The sequence below is a fragment of the Nomascus leucogenys genome, chromosome 11 (assembly GCF_006542625.1).
Source record: "Nomascus leucogenys isolate Asia chromosome 11, Asia_NLE_v1, whole genome shotgun sequence".
In the NCBI taxonomy this organism is placed as follows: domain Eukaryota; kingdom Metazoa; phylum Chordata; class Mammalia; order Primates; family Hylobatidae; genus Nomascus; species Nomascus leucogenys.
In genome coordinates this window covers 88880035-88901560 of record NC_044391.1, presented here as the reverse complement: position 1 = coordinate 88901560, position 21526 = coordinate 88880035, and the positions used below count along the sequence as shown (strand labels likewise).

The following is a 21526-nucleotide window of genomic DNA, read 5'->3' as shown; positions in this document are numbered from 1 at the left end:
AAGGACAGTGTTTGAAAGCTGTTTGTATAAATTCTAGCAAAATAGAAAGTAAAAGTACCTGTCAAGCAGGACAAGAATGTGGTCAAAATACAGAAATGCAAGTTGCATTTTCAGAGTAATATCTCTCTGTGGATAAAACTATGCAAACCATTAAAATTGATACTTGAGTAAACACAGAGTATAGCTACGAAAAACATTTTTACCTTTGCTAAAAATGGGTCACATAAATCATTACCATTATCAAACATTTAGTGGATCCTAATGTTGTAAAATGGAGAAGGTGGAGAGTTTCACATTGATTATTATAATATATAAGTATTTGAAAAGAGCCATTCTGTTAGAAGGGGAATCTAGAGTTATTTATTTTGCTATTTAGCCTCCCTATCTATGCATTAGCCATGTACAGGGAGAATTTATGGAACTCCTGGAAAAATTGATACATGATAATTACCTGTGCCTAATTTAGTACAGGCATTAATATGAGCAAGACAGCCAAACTATTTCATAATTGAAGAGTATCTCTTAGGAAATGAAAATTTAATTTTCTTCTGCTGCCACATTCAATTTCTCAGTGGACAGGACCTGGAGGCCACATTTTCTAGTGAATATGGTTGAATTAGAATGTATAATATTTAGTAAGCATTCATTTAGAATTCTGTTAATATACTCCTAAATAACTTTGCATCTTCACAGAATTGGAGCATTTGGAAGCATTGCACTTAATTCATGGATTTAACAAGAGAAGCATTAACACTGTACTGAATTTCTCATTTTATCAAAAGGAATTCTGCATAAAATGCAAGAAAAAATACAAAATTAATTGTGAAAGGTCATTAGATGAGGGTTAACGTGGACTAAATGTTTTGTAAGTTTAGGCCTGATTTACATAGTAATTTAAATTTAATCATTCATGTTCAAAAGTAAATTGTTCTTTGGAATTAAGGTACATTGTTTACATATTTAGTATATAAATGTCAATTATCATACATAACAAAAAAACTCTTGGCAGGTATTCATTAACTACCTCTCCTTAAGAATAGACTTATAATGGAATATTTCTACATATATGTATTATCATGGAAAGTTATGCATGCTAAATATCTTAGCCAAAAAGATTTGGGTTATGATTGCTTTGATTTTTGTATACAGACAAGAAAATATGTGGCTATATATAGCCATATGCAGAAAATTGAAACTGGATCCCTTCCTTACACCTTATACAAAAGTTAACTCAAGATGGATTAAAGACTTAAATGTAAAACCAAAAACTATAATAACCCTAGAAGAAAACCTAAGCAATACCATTCAGGACATAGACACAGGCAAAGATTTCATGACAAAAACATCAAAAGCAATTGCAACAAAAGCAAAACTTAATAAATGGGATTTAATTAAATTAAAGAGCTTCTGCACAGCAAAAGAAACTATCATCAGAGTGAACAGAAAACCTACAGAAAGGGAGGAAATTTTTCCAATCTATCCACCTGACAAAGGTCTAATATCCAGAATCTACAAGGAACTTAAACAAATTTACAAGGAGTAAACAATCGCATTAAAAAGTAGGCAAATGGCATGAACAACACATCTCAAAAGAAGACATTTATTCAGCCAACAAACATGAAAAACAGCTCAACATCACTGATCATTAGAGAAATTCAAATCAAAACTACAGTGAGATACCATCTCACGCCAGTCAGAATGGCAATTATTAAAAAGTCAAGAAACAACAGATGCTAGCAAGGCTCTGGAGAAAAAGGAAAGTTTTTACACTGTTGGTGGAAATGTAAATTAGTTCAACCATTGTGGAAGACAGTGAATCCTCAAAGATCTAGAAACAGAAATACTATTTGACCCAGCAATCCCATTACTGGGTATATACCCAAAGGAATATAAATCATTCTATTATAAAGATACATGCACACATATGTTCATTGCAGCACTATTCACAATAGCAAAGACATGGAATCAACCCAAAATGCCATGCCCATCAAGGACAGACCAGATAAAAAAAATGTTATACATATACATCATGGAATACTATGCAGCTATAAAAAGGAATGAGATCATGCCCTTTGCAGGGACATGGATGGAGCTGGGAGCTATTATCTTCAGCAAACTGACACAGGAACAGAAAACCAAACATTGCATGTTCTCACTCATAAGTGGGAGCTGAACAATTAGAACACATGGACACAGGGAGGGGAACAACGCACATTGGGGCCTGTCAGGGTGTTTTGGGGAGGGAGAGCATCAAGATAAATAGCTAATGCATACAAGGCTTAATACCTAGGTGATGAGTTGATAGGTGCAGCAAACCACCATGGCACACGCTTACCTGTGTAACAAACCTGCACATTCTGCACATATATACAAGAACTTAAAATAAAATAAAATATATAAAATAGAAAATATATGGCTACATATTATTTATAGTTATATATTATGAATATATAACATGACGTGCTATATAATAAATTATGACATAACGTAATATTCCATATTATGAATATATTATAAAACATAATTTTCCAGGCAAAAACTCCATAGTTCCAAATAGATCTTCTTCACTTACATAACAAACTATCAGCTAAGTTTTTAGAAACATTGATATTTACATAAAATGTAATCCTTAAATGATAATTCCTAAAATTAGAATAAATATGAATGGGTTAATCAGTTATTAATAATTCATCTTTAATACTAATAACTTATTTATCACCTTAATGCTCACAGTAATTAATCATACTTGAACAATTTTCTTAATATGGAATGTGTTTTAACTGTACTTTCACATACATACATACATACATATATATTTAGTCTCTTTTTATTGATATGTCTTGTTTTTGAGACTAAAATTTATATAGTGTGCTAATAAACATGTTCTACGTGTTTACTGGCCTAGTTCTCCTACTAGGTTTTAAGGTATTCAAGGATAGAATAAACATTTTCAGTTCAGTTTCATTTTGCAAACACTTACTGTGTTCTTTCTATAAGAAGGAAAACTGGCTCTACCCTAGAACTTACAGAAAGGAAACTAGCCCTACAAAAAGATAATGTTATTATGGGATGGTAACAAGTAATAACAGAAATAAGTGAAGCAAAAATGAGGGTAACTTGCTCCAGGTAGTTCATGGGAGGCTTCAGAGAAGAACTGGTTCTAGAGGTGTACCCTAAAGGCTAAGCAACACTATCTTGGGAAAGAAATATGAGGAGGGCAGTTTAGACCAATGCAAACACATAAGTGGAGATTCAGAGACATGAAAAGAGCATGTTGTATGTGGCATAATCACAAGCACATGGACAGAACATGCTACAACATGCTTGATGTGGTGAGTGGCCAGAAATGGGGTTGAGAAGGGGATGGCATTCAGGACATTAAAGGCATTGTGCGCATCTTATTCTTTTAGCCACAGGGAGAATTTTGAGCAGAGTTGCATCTTCCTGCTAATTTATGGTTGCATCTCAGCACCTAACACAGTGACTTGTTTGCAGTTCTTCTAGCAATGTCAGAGATTGTTTCCTCTCCAGTCATAATCAATCTTAAGTGTTAATAAAATACAGAAGACCGTCAATGCAAATGATATTCAGACAAAATAGATAAATTTTCTAAAACAAAGACAAGAACACTGAATTATATCTGAAACTAGGTCTTGATGAATAGCACCGAATGAACCAATAAGTGAGCATGTGTCTACGGGAAGGACCACATGAGTATGAAAGAAATGACTATGAAAGAATACTAAAAAGAAGAAAATCAAAGAAGAAGGAGAAGGAGAAAAAGAAGGAGGAGAAAAAGAAGGAGAAGAACAAGAATAAGAAGAGAGTGGCACAAGAATTATAATTTGAAAGCAGTTCCAAGAGTTTTTCTGGGTCAGATTTTCATTGATAGCCCATCATCCATGCTGTGGGAGGGGTGACACAGGAACCTCATACCTGGGCAGGTATACTTCTACTTTTTGCTTCTTCACAGAGTTTGCCCATTCTTCAATCAGCTGTGCTTTGACTAATGGCTCCAGAGTAGCAAGAGGAACTTCCTGTCTGGACAGCACCAGCATCATGCTTATTTCATCTCCTTCGTATGGTATTTCTAGGACTTGGTAGATACCACCAGCTTCATTGGAGCCATCACTAAATTCCCCTAAAAAAAATAAAGGCCATAAAAGACTCATATCAAACCTTAAAAAAAGCTGGGGGCGAGGGATGAAAGACTACATATTTGGTACAGTGTACACTGCTCCGGTACTTGTGCAACAAAATCTCACAAATCACCACTAAAGAAGTTTTCCATGTAACCAAAAACACCTGTTCCCCAAAAGTATTGAAATAAAATCTAAAAAAATGAAAATAAATCAAAAGGTTTACATTTGTTATATATGTTTCTTCCCAAATAGTATATAGAATATAAAGAAATTCAAGCATCTGATAAGAAGCAGGTTTATTTGAAAATAGGCCCTAAAATTCAAATAAGTTCACAGCCCTGTATAATTTATTTTATTTTAGAATCCACAGAATTATTTCACATTTGTAATAACATGTATTCAAGACTTGCTTTTTATTTTTAAATGAGATAATTCAATATATCCAAAGTGTAGCATTAGAAACAACAAAAAGCCCCGGTTAGAAAAATAAAGCCTTGGCTCCAAGTTGACTGTAAAGCACAGTGATCAATATTCACCTGATTTTTCAGAAGGGAAAATCTGACCATTTAATACCTGGCACTTTATTATCACAAAAACTACAAGTTTTAAAGCAAAGTTTGCAGAGTCAAAATGAAATCTAAGCATTGTATAATATTTAGCTATTATATTTGTGAATATTGATATCTCCAAATCAGGTAATTAGGTAAATGAGGTAATCGGCTTTGTGCTCTATGAACTTAGCAAATTATTACAAGTCAATATAGTGGATAAGAAAGACTAATACCCTAAACTTCTGAAGAGTCCAATAAAACATCTTTGAAAATAATGCCAAAGATATTGAATTATATTAAAAATTATAGGCTCTCAACAAATTAAAGTATAAACAAACAATTATGTTTGGCCATACATACACATGTCTAAAATCAAATTTTTTAAAAAAGTCCTTGTATGAGAAGAACGTTTGTAATTTAAAAAGTGGTACAGAGCCCAAATCAAGTGCTTCGTGGGACATATGGTTCACTAAAACCCATCCTAAACCCAATGAGTTTTTGGAGTAAATCAGAACATTCTCACACAATGTCAGGTATTTTCAGACGAATAAAGCTACTCTGCAGGTGTGGTCGACTTCTAAATTTGAAAATACACTGGAAACCATCAATGAATATAAGATTCACTCAGAAGCTAATTAGAGGGTTTTTAAAATGGAGCCAAAAAAATTGAATTGTAGCCTGAATTAGATTGACAAGGAGTTTGAGTAATGAATACTTCATGTTTTTCTTAGAAATGTGTTGATATTCTGCAAGAAGAGAGAAATAAAAGCAAAAAATGTCTTACCATAATAAAATTCTCCTTGTTGATACATCATCGGAATTTGGACTTCACTTTCATCATCTTTAGTGAAAGAAAAGGTTCTAGTATTTTCAGGCCTAAACTGTGACTTCCAGTTCCCCTTGAAATAGACAGCATTGATGAGGGCCAGAAAAGTGGCAGCGTCAAAATCTCTTGGGGATACCAAATCTTTCACCAGATCTATTTAGGAAAAAATGAATAGATAAAAATTCATGTTAAACTGGAAGATTAAGGGGGACCAGAAGATTTTCAAACCACCATCTGATAGAGTGGTCCAGAGAAACTGTACACCAAATTTACAGTGAAAATAAAAAGTATCTTACTTTCAAAGGGAAAAGAGTTACACACACACACACACACACACACACACTATATATATATAAAAGCAATTAAGGGCATTCAAAACACCCATATCACCTGGAATAGTACTAGTAGCTTCTTGATACACAAACTACAGAACCACATACAATATGAGCTTAGACTTAATCACTTTCCAGTTGCAATGATGCATGTAAAACTCTTAACATAGAGTAAACACTCAATAAATGCTTCAAAGTTTATTCTGTTTTTTGTTTGTTTGTTTGTTTTACAAACAGTCTCTCTGTGTCACCTAGGCTGGAGTGCAGTGGTATGATCTCTGCTCACTGCAAACTCTGTCTCCTGGGTTCAGTGATTCTCATGCCTCAGCCTCCTGAATAGCTGGGATTATAGGTGTGTGCCACCACACCTGGCTAATTTCTGTATTTTTAGAAGAGATGGGGTCTCACCATGTCAGCCAGGCTGGTCACGAACTCCTAGCCTCAAGTGATCCACTCCACTTGGCCTCCCAGAGTGCTGGGATTATAGGCACGAGCCACCGCGCCCAGCCCTAAGTTTATTCTTGAACAATGTACACGATTAAATTATCAATTTCAAATTCTTCCCTGTGTATACTGGACATCATTCTGCCAATATACCAGTTGCTTTTGGGTAGGTGAAAACAGATGAATGAAAGCCAGCTTAAATCATGATGCATTAGTGTTTATCATCTGAAATATTCCTTTCCAAATCTATTTCAAAAGATATTGGGTCTTTGCTGTTTGCTAAATGTGTCTAAAGGAGTTTGAAAACAAATGGGTTTTAATAGTTGAATCTACTTCATATGGATTATCACCCTTGATTTATTCTTTGAATATTAAAAGACTACATTTAAATTTCTTTTATTGTAACCTTTTTTTAATCTCATAGATAAAAAACATAAGACAAAAATTTGCTCTGTATTCTCTCATTGTATTAATCATGGTGCTTCTTAAGGTAAAAGATGCCTACATCTTGGAGATTAAGGGATATTGAGTATCTGCTCAGGGTTATTTTTGTTGCTGTTCCAATGTAAAGTTCAAGATTAACATGATTTGGGTAGCTTTGAAAATATGGCTTCATTTAATGAACAGCTATAAAAACTTACTTTTAATTTAGTCTCAATTTTTGGACTGTGATTTCAATTATTTTGCTGGTAAAATTGGAAAATAAAATGCTAAAATATGAAACATTTGGAAACCCTAAATACATTTAAAAAATATAAAATAGCAATAAAATTTCAAATGAATGCAACTCATTCTAATTCCTCTCCATTTTGGGGGGCTTAAAATAAGCTGCTCTTTTGAAAATGAATCATATACAAATGTTTTAAATTACCAGTGAAGTTCTTTGGTTCAAAAGCCAACAAACATGTATAAACTCTGATTTTTAACTCTTTTTTACTCTATTTTAATCACATTGTTATAAGAGCCAACTGCCATTCTACCTAGTAACTAATTTATTAAATAGGACGAGCAAAATTCCATAAAGTGGTTAAGATTACAGAGGAAACTCATCAATCAGAGTGCAGATTTCAGATTATCACTGCCAAATTCTATATATGCCAAAAGATTTAACTTCTTTCTCAAATGTTCATTCATAACAATGTTTCTCAAATAGACCATAATCTATACAAAATAATTATTAGATACCCAACTAAATGCTCTCAAACATTCAAAATGCAAAAGGAGCAAGGAGGAAATACTTTCAGAAGTTAAAGACAGTTAAAACTAAGCTACTAGAGGAAGAAAGGAACCAAGTGACATACTGTTTGTGTTATTCTCCACCCACTTATTGATGTAGTTGGCCACGGCTACATTTTGACTGAAGTCCACATGATTCACTTCCGCATTAAAATATTTTTTCATCATTTGTAAAAATTCCTCATTGACATGAAATCCATTTTGCACAAACAAGGAATTGGCAATTTTCATCACATACTGGCTCTCTTTAGCAGTTACCATGTTAGAAAACTCCTTCAAGAAAGAAAATTCTTCACCTGAAAGATGAGAAAGGATAAGTTTATTTGTAGAACAAACACAGTGAAATGTCAAGGAGAGTGGAGGAGCATTAAAGCACAGCAAGGGAGATTAACCGAACAGGCACCCAGGGGAAAAGTGCCAGGCTTTCCCCCACATTGATATGGTCCAATACTTGTACTATTTCTAGATGTTCAAATTAACGTTTTGCAAGTTAATATCAACTACTGATATTATTTTTTATTTCATTGTTATTTTGCTACAATCTATAGAGACTGTTTTCTTTCAAATTACTAGGTTACTTTGATGAAATTAAACTTCTTTTATACTGTTAGAAAAAAGTACCTAGTTTCACTGGTACCAAAACAGAGATATAGATCAATGGAACAGAACAGAGCCCTCAGAAATAGTGCCGCATATCTACAACAATCTGATCTTTGACAAACCTGACAAAAACAAGCAATGGGGAAAGGATTCCCTATTTAATAAATGGTGCTGGGAAAACTGGCTAGCCATATGTAGAAAGCTGAAACTGGATCCCTTCCTTGCACCTTATACAAAAATTAATTCAAGATGGATTAAAGACTTAAATGTTAGACCTAAAACCATAAAAACCCTAGAAGAAAACCTAGGCAATACCATTCAGGACACAGGCATGGGCAAGGACTTCATGTCTAAAACACCAAAAGCAATGGTAACAAAAGCCAAAATTGACAAATAGGATCTAATTAAACTAAAGAGCTTCTGCACAGCAAAAGAAACTACCATCAGAGTGAACAGGCAACCTACAAAATGGGAGAAAATGTTCGCAACCTACTCATCTGACAAACGGCTAATATCCAGAATCTACAATGAACTCAAACAAATTTACAAGAAAAAAACAAACAACCCCATCAAAAAGTGGGCGAAGGATATGAACAGACACTTCTCAAAAGAAGACATTTATGCAGCCAAAAGACACATGAAAAAATGCTCATCATCACTGGCCATCAGAGAAATGCAAATCAAAACCACAATGAGATACCATCTCACACCAGTTAGAATGGCCATCATTCAAAAGTCAGGAAACAACAGGTGCTGGAGAGGATGTGGAGAAATAGGAACACTTTTAGACTCTTGGTGGGACTGTAAACTAGTTCAACCACTGTGGAAGTCAGTGTGGCGATTCCTCAGGGATCTAGAACTAGATATACCATTTGACCCAGCCATCCCGTTACTGGGTATATACCCAAAGGATTATAAATCATGCTGCTATAAAGACACATGAACACATATGTTTATTGCGGCACTATTCACAACAGCAAAGACTTGGAACCAACCCAAATGTCCAACAACGATAGACTGGATTAAGAAAATGTGGCACCTATACACCATGGAATACTATGCATACATAAAAAATGATGAGTTCATGTCCTTTGTAGGGACATGGGTGAAACTGGAAACCATCATTCTCAGTAAACTATCGCAAGGACAAAAAACCAAACACCGCATGTTCTCACTCATAGGTGGAAATTGAACAATGAGACCACATGGACACAGGAAGGGGAACATCACACTCCGGGGACTGTTGTGGGGTGGGGGGAGGGGGGAGGGAGAGCATTAGGAGATATACCTAATGCTAAATGACGAGTTAATGGGTATGGCACACCAACATGGCATATGTATACATATGTAACAAACCTGCACATTGTGCACATGTACCCTAAAACTTAAAGTATAATAATAATAATAATAAAAAGAAAAAAATACCTAGTTTAAAATTCAAGATCATCCTTTACATTTTACTCAGTAGACCTTTTAATTTTAAAACTAGAAAAGCCATTAGAAATTGTTTTAATTTTTAACTTTTTAATGAGCTACTTCACATGTATATCAGAGCATTAAAATAGAAATCAAACATCATGTCAAAGTGATTACAAAATACCGTTAGGCTAGAAATTTCCCCCAATACATAGAATTTTTATAAGATAATACTTCAAAAAAATCTTGGATGCTATTTAAACAAGAGGATACTGCTGATTTTAAACAAAAATTTCTGATATTCTTAGCAAACCATGCTGTCTTTATTTGTAGTACTCATCATATTTGTAATTTTTCACTTATTTGTGTGACAAATATGTGCCTCTCCCTCTACACTGAAAACTCCAGAATAATGTTTGCTTTTTTTAATCACAATGAGTTTATGTAAATCATAATAATTTTTAAAAGATGTAATTTCCTTAGATTAATTCAGCCAGAAATGGAACCAGGAATTAACACTTTTCTTGGGTTTCCTAATCCTTCTAGCCATACCATTTCGATGAGATTATTTTTTACCTTGTGTAAATATTGCTGTGTCTGGAATAAGAATACAACATAACTGAGTCAAAGTCAAATTCAAAAGTCTTGAGAAATCAAACCTGATCACTCTTACCATTTTTCAGGCTGTCATATCCCATTGAGTGGCGGATTTCTTTCTGGGTAGACCCTTGGGCCCCAAGTTCCATCATTCCCATTGCAAGAGCAATACTCAATGGAGAGAAGAGAATATTTTCATCTTCACCAGTGGCTCTAAGACGATTATACATATTCACTGACAAGTCAGCAATGGCTTCCTCAGGGAAAGTGGCCCCTGTAGCCATACTTTGCAGAACCAGCAAAGAGAAGAGTCCAAGGAAAGCCATATTGCAATAGTTTCAAGCCTAAAAAAAAATAATTTACATATTAATTATTAGTTACCTCTATAACAAAAGTATCATGGAAGGATATGTTGGGAGGTTCTACTTTTAAAAAGTCAATTAATAGTCAAATGAACAAATAACACTACAAAGTTCTGAGGATTCTCCCAGGAACAAGATACCATGGTCCCCACCTTCATGGGCTTAAGAGTATGTATAGTTACTTACACAACAAGTAATTACAAGTCATGTTTGGTGAAACTAATTTCTCAGTTTTTCATAGCCTCGCCAAATACAGTTTGATCATGACTTTGAATGGACTTACTCTAGCTTCCACTAAACTACATAGGTCTAGGACAAGTATAATAAAACCCAAAAGATATTTGCAGGGCTTAAGATGAACTAGCACCGCTAGGCATTTGAAAATCTCACTTCACCCATTTATAAAGTAAATGCACCTTGCAGCTGGGTTACCAACTGGTGAGCAGAGATCAGACATATACCTGCCTCAAATCCCAGTTTATTCATTCCAGGTTGCAGAGCCCACAGGAAGTGGTAACCCAGAGAAGGAGCAGACTCAGCACATCTTTGTGTGATTGTTCCTCACGTGTTGGTTCCTAGGAGGCTGCTCCTCTCCCGGTGACAATCTTTGGGCAGGGAGGAGCCCCCTACCAAAGCTGAGAATGAGGCTGAATTCTCGCTACAACACAGTCCATTTATATTCAGGCTTATGTTACCATTTCAGCTTACACCAAACAAACTGGTGTTTCTATTTAAATTAATATTTCTAATTATCAAGCTCATCAGGTTCTTGAACCAAATTGAAGGGCATCAAGGCCACATTCTCTCTTGGAGAAAAAAACACCATCAGTGCCCAGATATCCCTGAATAATATCTCTGCTTCTTGGCATTCCAGTGTTCCAGAAGCCCTGTCTTCCCACAAACAGCCTGACTTGAGCACACTGGGGACACGATTTCCTCTTGCCTTCGTATTCTCCCATTTTTGTCACTGCAGGCATTTGGAAAGCTAAACTGTTTATTCATACAATTAAGTAACTTGTTCTTGATCATTTAAAAGAATCACTAAAACAGCATGTAAAGTGATATTGAGCAAATGCATTTGGAAAATTGTATTTTAATTATGGTCGAGCATTAATAGTCTCCGTTACTCAATTAACAGAGTACATACAGATTTAACTGAAGAGCAGAGTGATTCCAACAGGCTTATGAATTAGAAGATCCTACTCAGTCCTGTAACATTTATTTGTAACTCCAATTTCAGAGAACTGCCTGGTGACTTTGTAAGTCCTTCACATTTTCATGTTAGAAGCATCAGTTTTTTTGTCTGAAAAGTTCCAAAGTCCTCTGCCCTCACCCCTTCACCCTCCTGCATTTTTATGCAAGTTTAAATAGTTATTGCTTGTTTAGGAAGGTAAGTCTCAGCCTCTTTGTAAATATGAACTCTCACTACCTCCATTGCTAATGGGATGACAGCTAATGGGAGATGGAGTGCACTGCTGCGGGGCAGGCTCTGTCACTCATGCAGCATTAGGATAAAGCCAGGTGCCAAGAGCACAGCAGCCCTGCCAGTCTACTGATTTCAGCCACCTTTGGGGGGCTGCCGCTGCTTTGGCATTCTTACTTCCTTTTGTACTCCAGAGAACTCCAGGAAAAGGCAGAAGCTTTACTCGTGGTGATGCATGCGATATATTTAAACAAACCTACTGTACTGCAAGTTGTATAAAAGTATAGCACAATTACATACAATACACAATACTTGATAATGATAATAAATGACTGTGTTACTGGTTTATGTATTTACTATACCATACTCCTTATGATTAAAAAAAAAATAACTGTTATACAGCCTCAGGCAGATCCTTCAGGAGGTATTCCAGAAGAAGGCATTCTTATCACAGATGACAGCTCCATGGGTGTTACTGCCCCTGAAGACCATCTAGTGGGATAAGATGTAGAGGTGGAAGACAGCGATGTTTATTATCCTGATCATGTGCAGGCCTGGGCAAATATGTGTATTTGTGTCTTAGTTTTTAACAAAAATGTTTAAAAAGTAAAAATATAAAAATAAAAAGTAGAAAATTAGAAAAAAAGCTTATAGAATAAGGATATAAAGAAAGAAAATGCTTTTGTACAGCTGTATGATGTGTCTGTGTTTTAAGTGTCGTTACACACTTACACACTTACTGAACACAGCTTGCAAGGTTAGAAGTTCTTTGGGTAAGTGAGTGAGTAAGAGGTAAGTGAATGTGAAGCCTAGGACATTGCTGTACACTACTGGAGCCAGACGTGGTGGCATTACAAAATGGTCAAAAAGTTTTTTAAACATTTAAAACTTCATAAAGTATAAAAGTTACAGTAGGTAAAGGTTAATTTATTATTGAAGAAAGAAAGGCATTTTTAATAAATTTAGTATAGCCAAAGTATACAGTGTTTATAAATTCTACGGTAACATACAGTAATGTTCTAAGCATCACATTCACTGACCACTCATTCACCGATTTACCCAGAAAACTTCTACCCATGTAAGCTCCATTCATGGTAAGTGTCCTTTACAGGTACATCATATTTTATCTTCTCCAAGTCTTTTTTTTTTTTTTCGAGACGGAGTCTCCCTCTGTCACCCAGGCTGGAGTGCAGTGGCGCGATCTTGGCTCACTGCAACCTCCGCCTCCCGGGTTCACGCCTTTCTCCTGCCTCAGCCTCCCAAGTAGCTGGGACTACAGGTGCCCCCCACAACGCCCGGCTAATTTTTTTTTGTATTTTTAGTAGAGACGGGGTTTCACCATGTTGGCCAGACTGGTCTCGAACTCCTGACCTCAAGTGATCTGCCCGCCTTGGCCTCCCAAAGTGCTGGGATTACAGGTGTGAGCCACTGCACCTGGCCTATCTTCTCCAAGTCTTATATCTTGTCCCATTTATCCAAGGACTGGAAAGGCAGGTTATAGTGTATTTTACTATTCCTTTTCTATGTTTAGATACACAAATACCACTGTGTTACAACTGCCTACCATATTCAGTACAGTAACATACTGTACAAGTTTGTAGCCGAGGAGCTACATAATACCATATAGCCCAGGTGTGTAGTAGGCTATGCTATCTAGGTTTGTGTAAGTATACTCGGTGATGTTGCCACAAGAGTGAAATTGCCTAATGACTCATTTGTTCAAATATATCTCTGTCATTATGCAATGAAGAAGTGTGTAAGACCAAGCAATGAAATTTACTGTATGACACTTGCATCTGTCAGTCAATAACACAACTATTTGGAAACCACTGCATTTAACATGAATATCATATTTTAGGCTAAGAAAAATATTGTATTTGTATAAAACAAAATCCAACCTATTACCAATTAGCATTCCATAAAACAAGGCAAAATCTACTATGATCACAGGCATTTTTGTTTACAAATGAACGCACCATGAGATGATAATAATAATAGTTAACATTTGTTGAATACTTATAACAACTATCTTATTTAAACTTTGCAATCACCTTATAAGTACAGACACTTATTATCTCCATTTTATTAATGGAAATGCAGGCTTACAGAGGTTAGGAACTTGCCCAAGGTCATACAGGAAGTGCTAGAGCCAGGATTAGAGCCCAAGCCATCTTCACAGGGCTTTACCTAAACTAACCTGGCTAAACTAACCTGGCTCTCTAGTCCTTGGATCAGTGGGACAATATATAAGATGGAGAACAAAGACTTGGATGTAAGTCCCGTTGGCTATCATGCTGTTTGACCCTCAGCAAGTCACATGAATTCTCTCAGCCCTAGCATCCTCATTAATGAAATAAAGGTATTAATCCCCACTCTGCAAAATTATTAAGGAAATAAATAAGAGAGAGTGTGCAAAGCACTCTTTTTATTGAGACACAGTCTCGCTCCGTCGCCAGGCTGGAGTGCAGTGGTGAGATCTCGGCTCACTGCAACCTCCACCTCCTGAGTTCAAGCGATTCTCCTGCCTCTGCCTCCCAAGTAGCTGAGACTACTACAGGCGCATGCCACCACGCCCAGCTAATTTTTGTATTTTTAGTAGAGACGGGGTTTCACCATGTTGGCCAGGATGGTCTCGATCTCTTGACCTCATGATCCACCCGCTTTGGCCTCCCAAAGTGCTGGGATTACAGGTGTGAGCCACCATGCCTGGCGCAAAGCACTCATTTTAAGCAACAAGTTATTCTAACAGAGGACATTATGAAAACATGTTTCCTAGGTATCTATATTATTAAAGTTAAACAATAGGCCAGAGAACCAAAATGAGTATTTTTATCATTGATATGGTTTCGCTATGTCCCCAGCCAAAATCTCATCTTGAATTGTAATCCCCATAATCCCCAATCTGGTGAAGCGCAGGACCAGGTGGAGGTAATTAGATCATGAGGGCAGCTTCCCCATTGCTGTTCTCATAATAGTGAGTGAGTTTCACAAGATCTGATGGTTTTATAAGCATCTGTCATTTCCCATGCTTGCACTCTCTCCATCCTGCCACCCTGTGAAGAAGGTGCCTGCTTCTTCTTTCCCTTCCACCATGATTGTAAGTCTCCTGAGGCCTCCCTAGCAATGTGGAACAGTGAGTCAATTAAACCTCCTTCCTTTATAAATTACCCAGTCTCGGGTATTTCTTCATAGCCGTGTGAGAACAGACTAATACAATCATCTCTGTTGCCCATATAATGTTGCACCATTAGCCATTTATTCAGCCAAGACTGATAGAGGTTCCATGAGGTTATCAAAATTTATAAGTACAGGCTCTTGTCCTCAAGGAACTCACATTATTTGCAAGAGTGTACAATTAATATGACAGTGGCTCTTTAAGAAAATAGATCTTTTTAAGAATGAGAAGAATAAATCATCCCTGCAGGAAAATACACGCACATGGATAGCAAAAAATTATATCCACTGGCCAGAATATTCACTGACCTCAGGTTAAAAACCTCTGGTTTACAGAGGTTACAGATGGTCAGATAGAAAAAAAAGCAATGTTAGATGGACCTGCAGCTCTGCAGGTTTTTCTTACTGGGGAAAACGGGATGTCAAAACCACAGATGTATCTTTGGGCTTCTGGACTCCTGGAAAGAGCTCCCATTATGTTTGTGGGAGAGGGCTCTGCCAGGGCAGTGGGCAGCAGGCCACTGATGACACATTCTGCCAAGAAATTTGGACCATGTGGCTGTGAATTGTGGGAGCAGGCCTTGTCAGGGAACTCTTTCAGAGAGCTGAAAGAACTCTGCTCTGGAAACACACGTGTCTATCCACAGTTAAGTGATATTTCTTCCTTTTGAAGGCAAGATGTCCAGCTTGCAAGCAAAATTACCTCTGCTAGCCTACCCTAGCCTCTCTGCTGCTGGTTGCTGGCTCCCTCCTTTGCCTCTGCTGCCTCTGACTTCTCCTGAATGTTGGGTGGTTATTTTTAGTTTCTAGGTTTTTGGCTGGGTGGGGGCTGGAAGGAGTGGTTTCCTTGTTCTACATTTTAAATGTTGATATTCTCCACAGATGTAGTCCTGGCCCTTCTCTCTTCTTGGTAGTACACTTCTCATGCCCACTGGTGAACTCTCAAAACAAAGATACTTCAAGTATTATATCTATTAAGATTATTCCTAAATAAGTAAAATTATAGCTCTGGCTTCATTTTTATCTTAACTTCTGATATGCATTGGTAATTGTTCTTGGGATATTTATTCGTTGATGCCTGCCAGCAGTTTGAATTCAAGGAGGCCAAAACAGGACTCCTTATCTGATCAAATCTACTCTTTTTTCTTTCAACGTCAAAGCATTTGACTCCCCGCCATCTCTTTTTCCCTCATGGTCAATTCATTGTCAAACACTCATTCCATGTTGCACCCTGGCACCTGTCCTGTTGATCATCCCATGGCCATTCCCATGGCCACAATGACAGTTCTTCCTCTCAGTGCATCTCAAGGACTATACCAACGGTTCTGGTTCCCAGCCACTCTCTAAACTGCTGGTTATTGGCCTCTTCAATCCAACGTATGCTGAGCCTCCAGATCAATTGTCTTGATACTCCTTATGACCAGGCTATTCCTATGTTTACAAAACCTCAGGAGTTCTCTCATACCTGTAGACCAAAGCCCAAAATCTTTAGTCCTGAATATAACACAGCCTTTGTACTGTGACGCAGCAAAACTTTCTACTTACTACTCCTTCATGGATCCTGTAACTCTAGCCAGACTCCGTTTTGCATCAGATACACCAGAATTTTCCTCTCCTGTTACTGGCTTGTGTAGTTCTCTTTCTGAAACTAATCTAGCCCAAGTTCCATATGTTCAAATCCAAAGCACTTCTCCAGGTTCTGTTCTATTTTCGTCTCCTTCATGAATACCCACTTGATTCTTCAATTAAAACAGCAACTTCCTCCCTCCTTTGAAATCCTGGCAAGTTTTTATCTCTACCTCTCCAATAGCACATACCACTGCTTCCTTCTGTTACAGGTAATTTCGTACATGGATCATTTCTTGTCCTAAGCTTTTTGAGGACACAAATGGAAGGATATTCATCTTTGTATATCTTAGGACAATCAGAATGAGCACCTAATTAATTACACATAGTAGGTGCCAAATAAATATTAAATTAATATAGTGTGACATGTAAAGGCCCATAATGCTGTACCAGAAGGAACAGCAAGAGTAGTTGTCACTTCTAAATTATTAAGGCTAATCTACTTTGAGCCCAGGGGTAGTAGCTCAATTTTTTCTTCTCTTTGAAAAAGTGTTTCCATCTTTACAGCCCGACAAAGTGGTATTGTCACCAATGACTGGACACATACTATAATAACAAGTACACTACCTCGAACAATCACAGAAGGTGGTACCAAAACATTACAATATTAACATTAGTCTACAAAATGCCAGGGCCCTACTATTACTCATAATAATCAATGCATTCTCAAATGAGTTACTTTCACATAGATAATTACATTGGAGATTTATTATTTTTCTAGCTACTCTGTAAAATGCCTTTACATAAAAACAACAAGAGGCTGCAGTACCAGAATAGTAGTAGATAGTGCTATGGTAGTAGAAAAGGTAGAAGTAGGTTAGCTATGAATAAACTGCCGTTAATTCTTGCATTTCTCTCCTTTGTTACCAGTGGTAGAGTAAGTTGCATATAAGTGCATACGTGTACACTACTTTAGAAAACACTTCATTAAAACAAGTAAGGGAACTAAATCTTCTTGTAATTGAGGTATGATGAATCACAAAACTGAAAGTCCGCATTATAAAAAAAGATAGTGTTTTTCAACTTCCCTGGTAGTTCATCTAATTTATAAGGGATTGATTATTCATAAATGCATCTTTTTTATAATCCAATTATTTTAAAATTATAAAAAATGGTTTCATAATTGTGAGTTGAGAAAAAGAGAGAGGTGTCCTTTGGTAGCTGAGAAAAATGCTTGAGGGAGGCCCTTTCTCCAGTAAAAAAAAAAAAAACAGCCACAAGAAATAACTAGGGAGAGATGCCTAACGAAAAGAACACTGTATTAGAAGTTCCCTGCCTGTTAATTCTCAGACTTTTTTATGTAAAGGACTAGTAATTCCTTTAATTGAAAGAACCTACATAGGGCTACTAAATTTTTGTTCTACTAATATATTGGGGTGGCGGCAGAAAAATTTACAAAAATAATGCCTCTTTTAATCATACAAAACAATGAATACATCAATCACATAAAAATGAATATTTCAACATGAAAATAAAACAATCCCTTGAAGTGGATATTTTTGAATTCATAAAAATTCACTACTTTGTTTTTTTCATTTTGCCACAGACTGGTGAAAACTTTATCATAGGTGTTTGGAAAACTGGGAGTTTGGAAACCATTGCTTTAACTTTGGTTAATACTAGCTACCTTGGTGAAAGTTGGAATAAGTTAAAGTTTCCAGGCCTGTGTTTCCTGATTTGCTAAGACAAAGGCACAATTAGATCAGCAGCAATGAAGCTAGGAACTTTGTCAAAAAAACTTGTCAAAAAAAAAGGGGTCACACTTTGTGAAACAATCTGTATTTTAGAAATCTGTAATTTTGCAAATTCCTCATGTATAGTGTTCTTCCCCTTTCCTAATTCTAATAAATCTTATAATCAATGTCCAAAGAAATCAGCTGATCATCATACAGACAATTATGTGTCAGAGCTGTCATTTCCTGTGCATGTGCCATAGCCTAGACAAGTGTGTGCTTTAAGCTGTTTGTTTATCCTTGTTCCCTCAGTTGAATTGTTTCCATTGGTCCTGCCTCTCACAGTAGTTTTCCTTAAACTTGGATGTGGACTTGTCCTCAATAGGACTGTACTGTGATGGCAGAAGTGAACAGAAAAAGTACTGTGTATGCAGAAGAGAATGAAGAGCACCAGAGGATGTAAATTTACTGTAAGTGATGCAAATATTCATCACTCAAGAAATGAACCAAGTGATTCTCTTGTAAAATAACAATTAAATGTTTTACAGAGGACCCAAGAATAGAAAACACATGCAAGTAGATAAATCTGTGCAAGTTAATAAATCTTTCGGCCTTGGGTTATCCAAAAGGACTGTCTGTTGGATGCCAACCAGCACAGTTAAAGGCAGAAGGATTTGTCAGTCTTACAGAATAGATCACAGTGTTTTCAAAGCTAGGAAAAGTGAATAACCCGTGAATGCTATGCTGAGGACAACTGCTTAGGTGGTAAGCTATCAAAACCTTCCTTACAACTTTCAAAATTAGCTGTGTAACCTCAGGCATATAATTAAATTGGAGTGTGTAGAGAGAGTAGGAGTATGGGGTGGATTATGTAGAAAATATCCCAGTATTCTTTGAAATGCTTTAAGATTACATTTGCAATCACAAAGCTGCTAAAAAGGTTTCAATCAGGAAATGCACTATGAAAGTATCATGTCATATGCATGATAAATGATGGACAAAGTGATTCAGAAGAATGTTAAAAAGGTTTAAACTGTTGTTTACTGAGGGAATAATATGTCACGGTATAAATATACTCTGTTTTTTAAAGAAGTATATATTTTTTCCTTTTCAAATTTTCTTTCTCCTCCAAAAAACCATTACTAAATTGAGATGTCTCTTCAAGCCAATGGGCCAGAACCTATGAAATGAGGGACTACAAAGAGACTTAATTCTGTAATACTATCCATGAAATTATGATATAAACGATTTAATCCTTTCTCCTTTTTCTCTTTCTTTTGCCTCTCCCTCTAGCTACCCAGCTCATTGTGACCCTTCCCATACCTCTTAACTTGGAGTTTGTAATAGGAGACATGTTTTCTTTTTTTCTGTACTATTGAATCAAACAAAAGGGAAATCTCCTCAGATATCTCTCAAATAAGGTGAACTTGAGAAAATGGCCAGGTACATCAAAAGGGCATAACCATGGAGAGAGTAATATATGAAGAGTTAATTTACCAGAAAAAAAATTATGAAAGACTTGGGAATGGGCCAAGATGATTACTGGCTGTCTTCAATGAAAACTAGGTATTATCGAAAACATACATTTCTAGGTTATCTGACTCTATGGGTTTTGAAGTTTTCTTTGAACAATTTTACAACTCTCTGTATTGTAGAAAACTGGTCATGAGACAAATAATTCTAGTCCATAATAATGCACAACATACAGGTATAGTGGAATGCAATTGATTATTGCCCTGTGGATATTGGCCAGTTTGCATCTATTAAGCAAATGTATTTTGGTATTTCTGAAGGCTTATATAGTCATTTGCTTTTTGGATCCTTTCCTGAATCGGTTCTAATAGCTTACTGGCTATCTCATTAATTATTGAGCTAAAAAAATCTTTGATATGTGTTCGTTTTGCATTTGTATGAGAGTCAAGATTATAACTTTCTTAAAAATAATTACCATTTAATTGGTTTAAAAAATTTTTTAAGCTAGAATTTTTTCTTTTAAAAATATGTATTTTCATAGAATAATCCAATAATTAGACTAGGAAGGTACTGGAATATTAGCCTTTTCTTAATCACTAAACATTCCTTAATCATTGCTTGAATTTGTACTGTATCAGTGATAGCCCAAAATGATTTGGTAGAACTCTGTGGCTTGGAATTACTGATCACAGAGCAACTAGCACTGACCTGGCTGTGCTACAGTTGAAATTGCCTTTGCAAAGATTATAGTAGCAGGATAAATCTAACACAGCTGACGTCATCTTGCTTCTAACCTCACAAGCTATCTGTCCTTGCTCATTCCTGGGCATAGGCCAAGCTAACTATGAGAGGAATTTAGCTTATGGTTTAACTTTAAAGAAATGATGATAATAGTCTCTTCCCCAAACTAACTCTTTTCTTGTTTGGGAACTGAAACTAACTGCCTTCCTAAAACTATTGAAAGTTCACAAGGTTAGAATTATGGTAAGGGCCTGAATTCTGCCAGCCTATAATCATAGTTAACTGATAATCAGCCATTGTTCTCTAGCTTGCTTACTGCTCAGGAATCATGTAGCCAGAGGTCACAAGATTTGGAACTTTCCTAATTGCTGCTATAAATCACATCACTATTATCAAAATCTAAGACTTGTCTTTGAGGTATTTTTCAGACTTTTGAATACAGATGGACCAACTGATGTGACCCAGATCAGTGACTCACACAAAGGAACGGACTCAACTGGTCCTGTGATCTCCACCCAGACACTGACTCAGCTTCCAAAGACAGTTTGAATCTCCTATGATTTCATCCCCAACCAATCAGCGAAACCCATTTCCTAGCCCCTGCCCACCAAATTATCTTTACAAACCATAGCCTTTGTGATCTCAGGAAGGCAAATTTGAGAAATATCTCCCATTCTACTGCTCAGCTGCTTTGCGATAATTAAATTCTTTCTCTGCTGCAACAGTGTTGTCTTAGTGTATTGGCTTTATCTGTGCAGCAGGAAAGAAGAACCCATTGGGCTGTAACACAGGTCTAAAATTCTTGGTTATTTTACATGCATCCAAGAGTACAGTAGGACCTGATGACCTGCTCATTTGGGGACTAACAAGTTGTCTTAGTCTCTTTTCTGTTGCTATAATAGAATAACCA

General features: G+C 36.4%; 1 protein-coding gene across 2 annotated transcripts in view; it reads right to left on the bottom strand.

The window, feature by feature from the left end:
* The window catches only part of SERPINI1 (serpin family I member 1), an 89229-nt gene that overhangs the window by 25234 nt on the left and 42469 nt on the right, over positions 1 to 21526 (bottom strand). For both annotated transcript variants that reach the window (XM_003256411.4, XM_003256412.4), the window contains exons 2-5: positions 10221 to 10488; positions 7597 to 7827; positions 5478 to 5672; positions 3937 to 4141 (exon numbers count right to left, since the gene is read on the bottom strand). In XM_003256411.4, the coding sequence (XP_003256459.2) occupies positions 3937 to 4141; positions 5478 to 5672; positions 7597 to 7827; positions 10221 to 10470 (881 nt within the window). In that variant the 5' untranslated portion in view covers positions 10471 to 10488. The remainder of the gene's footprint in view (positions 1 to 3936; positions 4142 to 5477; positions 5673 to 7596; positions 7828 to 10220; positions 10489 to 21526) is intronic.